This window comes from Chenopodium album, chromosome 20 (assembly GCF_948465745.1).
Source record: "Chenopodium album chromosome 20, dcCheAlbu1.1, whole genome shotgun sequence".
NCBI lineage: Eukaryota > Viridiplantae > Streptophyta > Magnoliopsida > Caryophyllales > Amaranthaceae > Chenopodium > Chenopodium album.
The window spans coordinates 33,462,416-33,475,387 of record NC_137853.1 but is presented as its reverse complement, the minus strand read 5'-3'; the positions used below and the strand labels follow the sequence as shown (position 1 = coordinate 33,475,387).

At 31.5% G+C, this 12,972-nt stretch overlaps 1 protein-coding gene across 1 annotated transcript; it reads right to left on the bottom strand.

Moving 5' to 3' along the window:
- Positions 1-8,838: 8,838 nt before the first annotated feature.
- On the bottom strand, positions 8,839-12,324 carry LOC145597067 (uncharacterized). Its single transcript, XM_081653244.1, has 5 exons — positions 12,279-12,324; positions 11,222-11,484; positions 10,158-10,829; positions 9,260-9,879; positions 8,839-9,169 (listed from the first exon to the last, which is right to left on the bottom strand). The coding sequence occupies exons 1-5, from the start codon at positions 12,322-12,324 to the stop codon at positions 8,914-8,916; spliced, it is 1,857 nt and encodes a 618-aa protein (XP_081509370.1). The 3' UTR covers positions 8,839-8,913.
- Between the last annotated feature and the right edge of the window lie 648 nt (positions 12,325-12,972).

Below are 12,972 nucleotides of genomic sequence, written 5' to 3'. Positions count from 1 at the left end.
TCACTCCAATTTAACACTATTTTGCTTATAATTGTATGCAAACGGAGAAACGTATGTATGGTTATTTTTGTGACCAAGAACGAATGTAATATTATATGATATGTTAAGAACTTAAGTTGTTTAGTTGCATGCTTGCTAGCTATGGATAGAATTAGTCTAAAGGGGTTTTTCGATCATCACCAAGTTATGCTTGGAATATGCATGTATTCTTATTCTCTAGCAAATTTATCATCATCACTCATCTCATAAGAGTAATATTGATATCTAAATATATGATCGATTATGTGACATAAATAGGAAAATTTTTAGGGTTTTCCTCTATTTTTTGACATTATATTGCAAATTTGCAATAATTTGATTTTTGCAATAATCTACTGACATTATATAATTAAATACAATTAAATTATTAATATTTAAAGTTGTGTATTAACGAAAGTGTGTTTAAATTGCTGTAAAGTTAAGAAAATAGAATAAGGGCCTGTTCACTTCAGCTTAATTTCAGTTCAGTTCAGTTCAGTTTAACTCCAATCAGTTCAGTTCAATTCAGTCCAGCTCCAATCAGTTCAGTTCAGTTCAGTTCAACTCCTAATTTCCCTCTCTCATAAAATATTCATTTCAGCTCAGTTCAGTTCAGTTCAATTCAATTCAGCTTCAATTAGTTTAGTTCAATTCAGCTCAGTTCAGTAAATGTGAAAAGACTCGGCCTAAGTTTTAAAGTTTTTCAAGTCATAACAGATCTTTAAAAACCCTTTATGTTGCAAGGTCATCATGTACTATGTATTTACATCCAAAAAATGTAAGAATATACCATATAAAGTTAGTTTGTATTATTCTTTTAGTCTGTATTATTCTTATCTATAGGTCTTAATTAGGCTATAAACCCTAACATATTCTGACCTTCATTTTTTCATAGTCATTTTTAGTCACGCATTATACCTCGCAATTCTCAGCTCTCTTTCTCTGCATGCTAAACCTTGATCTCTCAACTCTCTCAGTTAAATCTTTCTAGCCAGCTATTATGGACTTATGGCCCTAGCTTAATCACTCTCTTGATCCTGATAATTTCCTTTGATTGTGTTTAAATTAGTGTTTACTTGGCCTCTTCTTTATCCCACAAAACTACGAAATATTATAACTTATGTTATTTTAAAATACTTGCAACACAGCCCATGAACAAAATAATTTAAGAGTGGATTTAGAGAATGTAATATAAAATACTACGTATTTAATTTAATTAAAGCCACTTATACTCCGTACAATAGTAAGAGGGTGCATTGGTGATAAATTCGGCTTTAGTACTTCATACATATATTTATGAAGTTGTACATTCATATTCTCTAGTTTCTTCCTCTAAAAGAAGTATCAAATAAAGGCTATTATGCAAATGAAAATAGAGGAAGAAATTATCAAAATTGATCTCTACTAATTTATTATTTCTTTTACTTACATGTTTATCAATCTAACTAATTTTGTAGGAGTACTAATTACTACGTATAAACTAATTTTTACAAAATAAAATTGATTTTTTCCAATCAAAATTAATTTTTACTTAATTTTTTTTAAAAAAAAAAATTAATCAAGGGGGTTTGTATTTTTCAAGAAAAAGAGGGGTTTGTTTTATTTATTGGTCACGTTATAGTTTTTCCAATTTAATTTTTTTGTAATAATCTTGGTCCATATTTTTCTTCATTGAGCTTACACAATGGGCTTTTTATTGAGCCCCAGAACTATATTGGGCCTACTCAAGCAAATTTTTAGTCAAAGTAGGCTATCTCAATTGGTCTAAGGTGTACCCTTGTGCACCTTAGATAGGTGTAACAGCAGCCCAGAAGCCCAATTACACATAGCCCAATTAAAAACCCTAAAACTAAAAAAAACACGGTAACTACAATATACTCACTCACACCCAACACACCCACCCACACCCAATAAATGTAACGTCACTTCCAAACTCAAAACTCTTCTTCTATATGATTTTCTCTCTCCTCTTTTTCACTTTCTCTCTGCTCTATTTCATAATCTCTCACTAAAAAACTGCAAAAACATCAATGAACTAAAGAAGAGATGCAAAATCAAAAGGATCTTTCCTAAAAAAAGGCAATTTTATGTAAATTTCACTTAATTTTGTTTAAATTATATGATTATCACTTAATTTTGTTTGAAATTGTTCGAAACTCTATTGTTCGAAATTTTTTATTGGAATTGTAAAAAAAAATAGTGAAATCAAACGGATACTTATGTTCACATTTTGAAGTTCATATGTTCATATTTTGAATCCATTTATAAACTTTATGAAATGCATATATTCACTTTCTAAATCCATATGTTCATATTTTTTTTATGTATATGTTCACATTCTGAAATGCTTAATTATGTTCATACGCATTAAAAAATGAACCACTACATATGTTCATATTTTGAATGCGTATGTTCATATATTTGAATGCTTATGTAAACATTCTGAAATCCATATACTCATATGTATATGTTCACCTTCTGAAATGCTTATGTTCATGCCCATTCAAAAAATGAATCAGTAATGCATATGTTCATATATTGAATACGTATATTCATTTTCTAAAATGTGTATATTCATATTTTTAATGCATGTTCATATTTTTTTTTTAGTACTTATAATGTGTATCTTTCATAATCATTTTATTTTTAATTTCTTCAATTTTCTTATGTTCATAATTAAAGGTCGTAAATTCAATTCATATGAATTACATGTTCACAAACCTAATCGAATTGATCAAAATTCATTACAAAATCACCACATAATAAATCGGCATTCATACATAGATCAAATTCATATAAATCTAACAAAATACAATTGCAATTGAATAAAACCTTTAAAAAAAACTAAAATGAACACGTACAAAAATGAACATGATAAACAAAGTTATAAACAATTATTATATTAAAAATGAACATGATTTTCATATTCAAATAGTTCAAATTCATTGTATATAATAAAAATGTTCATTTTTTGTAGTAAAATGTTCATGTTTAATGTACTAATGTTCATTTTGTAATAAATGTTCCTTTTAAATTATTACATGTTCATTTTTCTTACATAAATTATACAAATATTCGATTATAATTATTCCAACTCAAAAAATTGATTATATATCTTAAATCTAATCCTGACTCATCATAGATAAAATAATTACTGATCTATGATTGATTAAGAATAAAAACAAAAAATATATATATATAAAAAAAAGAAAAAAGAAAAGGAGGAGAGAGAAAATAAAATAAAACCCACCTTCTTCTCCATTAGTTCTCTGAAACTCAAAATCACTTCACAAAATTACAAAGGATGAAGATCAATGTAATTATATCATCATTATTGCATATTTTTGATCAAGAACAATCTTCAACAACATTCGTGGTTGGATTTAATGAATCAATTGAAATAATAAAAAAAAAAAGGTAGGAGAAAAAACAGAGTTAAAGAAAGTTATAATGAAATTTATGATCGAAAATTTTGATGAGAATTAAGAAAGAAAAGAGAAAAGATATAACAATTCCATTTGCATGTACCCGGTGTACAGTATTTTTACTGTACATCGGGTTTTTCTCACGTGATTTATTGTTTTTTTTTTAAAAAAAAATCGCGGAATTTAACCTAAAAATAAAAAAAACGCAGAACAACAATGGAGGAGAGAGAAAGTGAGAAAACGCAGCTCTCGATCATCCATTAAGGAGAGAGAAAGTGAGAAATCGCAAAAATTGCAGAAAACGATCATCAATCGAGGAGAAAAAAGGTTAGAAAACACAAAAATTGCAGAAATCGATCATCAATCGAGGAGAAAAAAGGTGAGAAAATGCACAAATAGAAGAATTCGATCATCAATCGAGGAGAAAAAAGGTGAGAAAACTTACAAATTGCAGAAATCGATCATCAATGGAGAATTCGACTTTCGATACAACAAATTGCAGCAATCTCATTCACGAATTGCTACAAAAACAGAGGCAAATTGAGACTGAATTTGAAATCGATTTAAATCGATCGATTATATAAGAAGAAGAAACTTATTGTTTTGGAGATGAATTCGTACCAATATTCAACCCTCCAGACAATGCAGATGAAGCAATTGATAATGCAAATGAAGCAATTGAGAATGCAGAAGACGCAATTCACAATGCTGAAAATCAAATGGTTCCTGATAAATCAATTGATTCAAATTCAGAACAAACAACCAAAACAAATGCAACTGAAGGTAATTTCTATAAATTTTTGAGATTGTATGCAAAAAAGTAACTCTTTCAATACATAATTGTTACCCTTTTCATGCATAAACGTGACCGTACTTATGCCTAAATGGTACCCTCAGATTGAATGCAGAACTTTTGAGATTGCATGCAAAAAGTAACCCTTTGAATGCCTAAATGTTACCCTTTTCATGCTTAAAAGTGACCCTATTTATGCACAAATGTTACACTCAGATTGTATGCTGAAAATTCAGATTGTATGCAAAAAGTAACCCTTTGAATGCCTAAATGTTACCTTTTTCATGCATAAAAGTTACCCTATTTTCACACGAATGTTACCCTTTTTTTATGCTGCCTGTAGTTATTATCTGATTTGTTTGTATTAAATAACAGATACAAATCCAATTGATGCTTCTGGTTTAGATCTTAGAGGATCATTTGTTGGTGTGGTAAGAGAAACTTTTGAAGAAATTTTGGAATTGTATGAAAAACATGCTGCTATACTGGGGTTTTCAATAAGAAAACATACAACTAGATTCAAACAACACACAAAAATAGTACTGAGAAAAACTATGTGTGTTCTGCTGAGGGAAAGAGACATTCAGGTCAGAAGAAAACAAAGTTAGTTGAAATGGTTGATGAAGAGGATGTAAATGTAAAAGCAAGAAAGCCAAGACAAGTAGCCATTACAAGATCAAATTGCAAGGCATGCATAAGAGCAAAAGTGAACAAAGAAGGACAGTTTGAGGTGGTGTCTCATGTTATTCAGCATAACCACGAGCTAACAAAGCCACAGTGGCATTATTTGCATCGTTATGAAAGACAAATGATAGAGGAAAAAGCTGAAGCAATCAAAACAATGAAATCTTCAGGTCTAACTACAATGGACACTTACTATTACATGGCTACAGAGGCTGGAGGAGAACAGCATGTAGGCCATAGTGTTGTAGATCACCTGAATTTCTGCTCAAGGTTAAGAATGGAACAAATTGAGGCTGGAGATGCTCAAACTTTAGTGAACATTTTAAGTCAAGAACAATCAGAGGATCCAAACTTCTTTTTTAAAGTGAAGTTTGACAAAGAAGGAAGAATTTGCAATATCTTTTGGAGAGATTCAATGATGCTAGAAGACTATAGGATATATGGAGATGTTCTTGTCTTTGATACAACATACAGAACCAACAGATATAATCTTATATGTGCTCCATTTGTTGGCATAAATAACCACTGGCATAATTGTATGTTTGCATGTGCTTTTATTGGGGATGAAACGACAGATTCATTTGTGTGGTTATTACAAACCTTCTTTAAAGCTATGGAGGATAGAAAACCAACTTCAATATTCACTGACCAGGACCAAGCAATGGCAAATGCAATTCTGGAGGTAAAAGATTTATATTGACATCTTACAGATTTGAGATCTGACAATAAAGTTTTTCTTTTCACATAAAAGTTACCCTTTTAGCTGCATAAAGTTACCCTTTTAGGTGCATAAAGTAACCCTTTTAACAACATAAAGTGACCCCTTTATTTTCAATGCAGGTGATTCCTAATACAAGGCATAGACTTTGTATATGGCATTTGGAGCAAAATGCCATAACCAGATTTGGAGCTCTTAAAAAAGACAAAGAATTCAAATTTGCATTTAACCAGTGCTTAAAGATGTGTGTGACAGAACAAGAATTCGAAGAAAAGTGGCAGGCAATGTTGCAGAAATATGAGTTGATAGAACACTCTTGGTACAAAAGAGTGTATGAGTTGAAAGACAAATGGTGTCCTGCCCTTAGTAGAGATTTCTTTTCAGCAGGAATCTTATCGTCACAAAGGAGTGAAAGCACTAATCATGCTATAGGATTCAGAGCAAGTAAAGCAACTACTTTGACAGAATTTTATACCATATTTAAGAAGACAACCAATCGTTGGAGAAGCACAGAGAAATATGATGAGTTTACCTGTAGCAAGTCAATAGCATTCACTTCATTGCCTCTGTCTGGAATGCTAAAGCATGCTGCACATGTAAAAAGTTAACTGACAACTACATAAATTACACCTAATATATGGCAATTTAAATGAACCTACATGATTTTGATGTACAGGTTTTCACTTTATCACTCTTTAGAGATTTTGAAGAGGAGTTTGGATACTCTATGGCAACAACTGTTCAGATGTTAGGCAGTAATGAAGAATGCCTACTTTATCAAGTAACACTAGAAGACAAGCCATGGTCTGCACATCAAGTAAACTATATACATGAGAGCCAGACTGTATGGTGCACTTGCAAAAATTTTGAAGCATCTGGATGGTTATGTTATCATTGCATCAGAATTCTACATTTGCATTCAGTAACAAGAATACCAGATAAGTATGTTTCAAAAAGATGGACTAAGTTTGCAAAAACAGAGGCATGGGATAGGTTGAAGAATCAGGATTCTAAACAGGAATATATTCCATGGAGGCAAACAATGATGAGGAAATTCTACAATCTAATCTTAAAAAGTCAAGAAAATGAAGAGACAAGAGCATTTATGGAAGAAAGCTTCAGAAACAGTCTTAAAATGGTGGAAGACTTACTTGCTAGTGCTGCTCAGAAAGAAAGTGCAGAAGCTGCTTCTAACATTCCTGATGTGGCAGACAGCACTCAAAGCAATACTGACGTTTCTTCAGCATCGAGTACAAGCACAAGTGTACCACAAATACTTGATCTTAAAAGGGCTGTAACAAAAGGAAGAAGCAAAAGAGCAAAAGGAGGACTTGAAAAAAGCAAGAGAAAAAGAAAACCAGCACTGCCACCTCCAAATTCAGAATTTGGATCAAAGACACCTAACTTACGACTCTTTTAAGATCTTTTTTAGAACATTTTTTTTTCGAAATTAATATACCTTGTATTGTTAAACTAATTTTCTTTTGTTTTTTTACTCTATGACAAGTTTAATGAAAATGTGATTGACACTTTTATTAGCAGATGTTTAATTCTTGGAAACATCAACTTATGTTACCCTTTTAACGTATAAAAGTAACCCTTTTCATGAATAAAAGTAACCCTTTTCATGCATAAAAGTTATCCTTTATATCCACTAAAAGTTACGCTTTCTGGTAATAAAAGTTACCCCTTTTGTCAATAAAAGTTACCCTTTTCACGCATAAAAGTTACCCTATCTATCTAAAAAAGTATACCTTATCCTTTCTATCCACTAAATCAACCTTTTCTTTGTTAATAGTTACCCTTTCTGGTAATAAAAGTTACCCCTTTTGTCAATAAAAGTTACCCTTTTCATGCATAAAAGTTACCCTATCTACCAAAAACGTATACCTTATCAAATATAAAAAGTAACCCTTTTTATGCCACAAAGTAACCCTTTTTATGCACAAAAGTGACCCCAAAAAACATACACAAGAACCTTTCAAATTACTTAATGTATGCACATACATCAGTATTCCAAAAGAACCAAAAACTATCCACTAAGTTTAATTACATCATTTAACTTGATGTATATGCACAAACATTAAGTTTTTTCATTGTTCAAAAAATACTCCTAGACCTAATCAACCTTTGCTTTTAACAGTCATTTCACCCTTTAGAAGGAGTGTACTTGTCTGTCTTCTTTTTTGCCCTTTTTCCTTTGGGATTCTCTTCGTTTGCCTCTGCCTTTGCTTCTACTTCAGCTGCCATTTTTCTTTCTTCATTATCTTTCTTCTTCTTTGCAGCAATTGCATCCTTTCTTCTCATTTCAATTTCCTGGCAATAAGCAGGATCTTTCTTCTTCTCATTGAACTTCTCTAATTCTGACAACACATCATTCCTAGATTCATTCAAATCACACAGCACCAGTGTCGTACAGATCTCACCTCGCAGAAATTTTCTCCCAATAATCTCACAACAGAAAAAAAAAAACTTATCAATATGTAATTAATAAAAGCATTAGAAAGGGAAAAACTACATACAAAATAGATAAATAATTACTGTTTTCAGTTCATTTAATTTGAACGTTTCGCCAACAAAATGGAGCATGTGATACATGACAAACACCCCACAGTCCAAATTGTCAACTTTTTCTTTTCTCCATTCCAACTCAACAATTTGAAACCTATAAGAAGGTAGCTGAGAACTCTTTGGATGATTTCTTTTTTCGAGAAAAACACCCATTTGATCACACTGACATAAAATATAAAAGTTTAGAATAAAATAAAACAAGAAAAAAGAAAAAAAAATTTAAATGGAAACAATAAGTAAACAGAAACATAACAATGAATCAACATAAACATACCAAGTGTGAAGACATTTCTTTGGTATATTCAAGAGCATCATCACGCCAGATGATATTGTCAAGATAATATACCACCTCTTTTGTATGATCAATAACAAACAAAATGTAGTGATTCTCAATAAGAACAGGAAAATATATCTGAAACAGAAAAAATTAAAACACTGATTTAGACAGATTAACACAAAACAGAACTTTTTTAAAGTTTTGATAGTAATTTATCATGAAATATACCAGTTCAGCATCCATAATATCACATTCAGGATTCTCATAGCTCACCCAACCTTCCCATAAACCGTGAAAATCATTAACAGCTTGTGAAACTTCACCTTTGCCAATGTTTTCACAAACATGCAAGAATGCAAACTATTAAAAAGTATGAGGACTTGTTTATATAAAAAGATAACAACTTTAGTGCACATAAAGGGTAACTTTAGTGCACATATAGGGTAACTTTAGTGCACATAAAGGGTAACTTTAGTGCATATAAAAAAAAAAAAATCAAATTACTTACACTTTGCCTCACACCAAAGAAGAATTTTCGAGGACCAGAATCAAAACATGCCTTCTCGTTCAAATACAGACAGTAGCAATCAATGATACACCATCTAATTCTAAGTGGAGCTACCAGGGATACCATGTCTTCTCTTGGAATTAAAAAATTCATCCCAATAGTAACAAGATTCTCACTGCAACAATAAAAAATAAGATAAGTATTAAAAAAAAATAAAGGAAAAAAAACATATAAAATATAATTATCATAAAAAATGACACTTAACTTCCTCATCATTGAATCATCCTTCAGTAAACAATAATCAAGAATTTCCTGATGTAACTTGGGCAAATTCTTGAAAATCCGAGCATTAGCCCTCAAAAACAGAGTAAGAAAAGGAACATCCACACCTACTGGCCCACAGTCGAGTGAGCAAAAAGATTTATTGCCTCTGACGATACGTCTAGAAGCATTTGCTACAGAAGGCCCAGCATCATCCTCAAACCTATTCATCAAAACACTTTTTCCTTTACCATTGACATCATCCTCAGACCTTTTCAAATTCAAATCTTCTGCAGGTTCATTATCAGGAACATCATTGTTATGACCTTCAGGTTCATTATCAGGAACATCATTGTTATGACCTTCAGGTTCATAAAAATCACGAAACATTTCATGAATAGACTTCATCTTGTTACACTCCTCAATTAAACCATCTAAAAGCTTCAGGTAATGAGGATCAGAAAGTAGCTGTTGTGTTTGAGAAAATACAACAGGATCATCAGAGGATAATGATTCAGTTCTGCGAGAAGCAATCATATCACTCAAGGTTTGAAAACCCTGTGACTGAACCAACAATAATACATCCATATTTCTTTTGACCAAAAGAAATGTTTCATGAACAGCCTGCAAACATATGAACCAATAAGAAACTATACAAATGTAAAAAATAAAAATAAAAAACAAATGAAAATTCATGATATATGCATAAAGTTACCCTTTTAAATGCATAAAGTTACCCTTTATAATGCATAAAGTTACCCTTTAAAATGCATAAAGTAACCCTTATAACTGAATATTTAGGGTAACTTTAGTGCACAAAAAGGGTAACTTTAGTGCACAAAAAGGGTAACTTTAGTGCATATAAAGAGATAATAACTAAATAAAAAAAAAAGAACACTTACATCAGTTGAAATTTCTTTAATTTCATCATCAGTCATCACACTTTCTGGAAGCTCAAATGCAAGAATGCGGCCACTTCTACCACTTGTAGAAGCCCCTTGACCACAAGTTTGCTTAACAACAGGAGTTACAGGATCCCTAACTTCAGGCTGTGAAACAGGATATGTAAGGGTATCCAATGGTCCCTGCCCATAATCACCAGCTTTAATCTCCAAATTGATCCGCTTCTTAATCTTCGCATCAGTCCAATGTTGAATCAAAGGAAGGGTACTACTTTCCTTTTCTCCTTGGAAATTTAATCGATGAAAATACATAATTTGCAAAGCTAGCAAACAACCACTTACATTTTGAGCATTTTCATCATTCTTATACTTCACAACAGCCTTCTTTAATTTTTTCAAAACATATGAACACCAATCAAATGTTTTGATTTCATCAACATTTTCCACAGCCTTCAGCAACTTCAATGAAACAGTCCTATTAGTAGTAGGAGCTAAGAAGCTAGACATAGCATGTAGCACAAAACATCTCTTGAATTCTTCACCACCATCATCCAAATCAACCATCCTAGACTCCACTTTTGACAAATGCAGAGGTTGCTTCTCAGTAAGACCATAATCAAGTCTCCATGACTGAATGATACGTTTATCTACACTACCTTCTTCAGGATTCTTCTGAAGTTCAGGAACAACAATCTCACTCATAGGCAAGCCAAAGACATCGCATATATCATTTTTAGTAACTACAAACTCTTTACCAGCAGCAATAGTGAACATGCAGCTACCACCATTAAAGTGTTCAACCAGCCAATGTAGCATTTGACGATTCAAAGTTTTCAATTTCAGATGTAATAAACCACCAAAACCTATTTCTTCAACAACTTTTTGTTGATTAGGACTAAAAGTACTCATCATTAATTCCAATGTGTGTGGTATGCACCTTGTAATCAAGGGTCTTTTTTCCCTAAATAATAATAATATAAGTAAAACAATATCAGAATCAGAATCAGAATCATGATATATATGATTAAAAAATACAAAACAAAAAACATTTATACTTACACAACAGTATCAGAATCAGAATCAGAAACTACTTGCAATTCAGCATCTGCTTTGGCCTTCTTAGATACAATTTTAGACTTCTTAGGAGCTGCTTTAACCTTCTGAGGCTCTGCTTTGGCCTTCTTAGGAACAGTTTTAGCCTTCACAGTTTTAGACTCTGGTTTGTCCTTCTCAGGAGCTGTCTTGTTCTTTTTAGCAGGCTCTTTACCCATTCCTTTTCCCCTTGAAGGCGATTTATAACGATATCCACCTATTGAACCACCTATATCTAATTAATACAGAGGATAACCATAAATTACAAATTCACAAATTACTCATGGGAAAATTTAGAATATATGCATAAAAATCCTTTTAAATGCAAAAAGTGACCCTTTTAAAAGAATAAAGTGACCCTTTTTACTGCATAAAGTCACCCTTAAAAAACAACAAGTAACCCTTTTAACTAAAAAGTAACCCTTTAACAAACATAAAGTGACCCTTCTAACTATATAAAGTTACCCTTTTCACTGCATAAAGTCACCCTTTAAACTACAACAAGTAGCCCTTTTAAATACAAACGTGACCCTTTTGACAGAATAAAGTGACCCTTTTCAAAGCATAAAGTGACCCTTTTCAAAGCATAAAATAACCTTTGTCATGCATATAAATAACATATATATATATTACTCACACATAATGCACAATGCACATATTACTGGTACTCAAACACATATACACAAACACAATGCAGATATGCATACTATTCTCATAATCTAACTAAAACCTAACATCAAAATTTGAAGAATAATGAATAAAACTTCTGAAAACAAACATGCAAAATTTGTTTAACATGTAACAACACCACAACACATATATATCAAATTTTGAACCAATTACCACAATGAACAATAAAATAAAGCAAAATTAAACATAATAACTTCAAAATTGAAATTCAATTATCATAATTTGCATAATAAATCAACAGAAAACAATAAAAAATAACATGCACTACTAATTCGACATATATAAGCGAAAATTCAATTGAAAATTCGAAAAAATGATGAAAAATTTAAATAAACACACCTTCTTCAGCATTTACAACCTTCTTTGTAATCTTCTTCTTCACCATTGCTGAAACTAACACTACAAAAAACGAAAACAAAATCAAAATCAAAAAACCTAAAAATCGAAGAACGAAAACAATTTAAACTAACAAAAATCTCAAAAAAATAAGTAAACGAAACAGAATTAAGGGATAAACAACTTCACAATTGAAAGAAAAGAGAGAAAAAGCTCGAAAAGCAACAATGGAGGAGAGAGAACACGCTCGAAAAGCAACAATCGCCAGTTAACTGGTTTTTAGAGAGAGAAAGCTATAGTGTTTGAATGAAGAGAGAAAATCGAGGAGAGAGAAAGTTATATTTCTTTATTCAATTTTAGCAATCATTACACCCACGTGCAATCATTCCGCCATTCACTAAATTAATGAAAACCGGTTTTTTCTAAAAATTTAGGAAGAAGGAAACTAAAAATTTTAAAAAAGAAACAAACTAATGCAGGAAAAACATTTTGTATGATTTGAGTTTGGGTTGCGTTTCATCCATAAATTCCCGCGTTTCATGTTGTTGCACCTACACTAGGTGCAGGAGGTTACACCTAAGAATATGCCTAGGCTATCTGGCTATGCCATGGTTTCTTTAGTCCATTCTTTCTCCAAGGTTATTCCAATTAAAATGCAAAGCTACAAATTTTTTCAATTTAAAAAACATAAAAAAAA

Excerpts from the sequence above, each read along its gene's own strand:
- LOC145597067 (XM_081653244.1), bottom strand. The coding sequence starts at position 12,324 with ATGGTGAAGAAGAAGATTACAAAGAAGGTTGTAAATGCTGAAGAAG. Across the intron at positions 11,485-12,278 it reads GGTTGTAAATGCTGAAGAAG|ATATAGGTGGTTCAATAGGT; the intron begins GTGTGTTTATTT and ends TGTATTAATTAG. Across the intron at positions 9,170-9,259 it reads GATGATTCAATGATGAGGAA|TGAGAATCTTGTTACTATTG; the intron begins GTTAAGTGTCAT and ends TTATTGTTGCAG.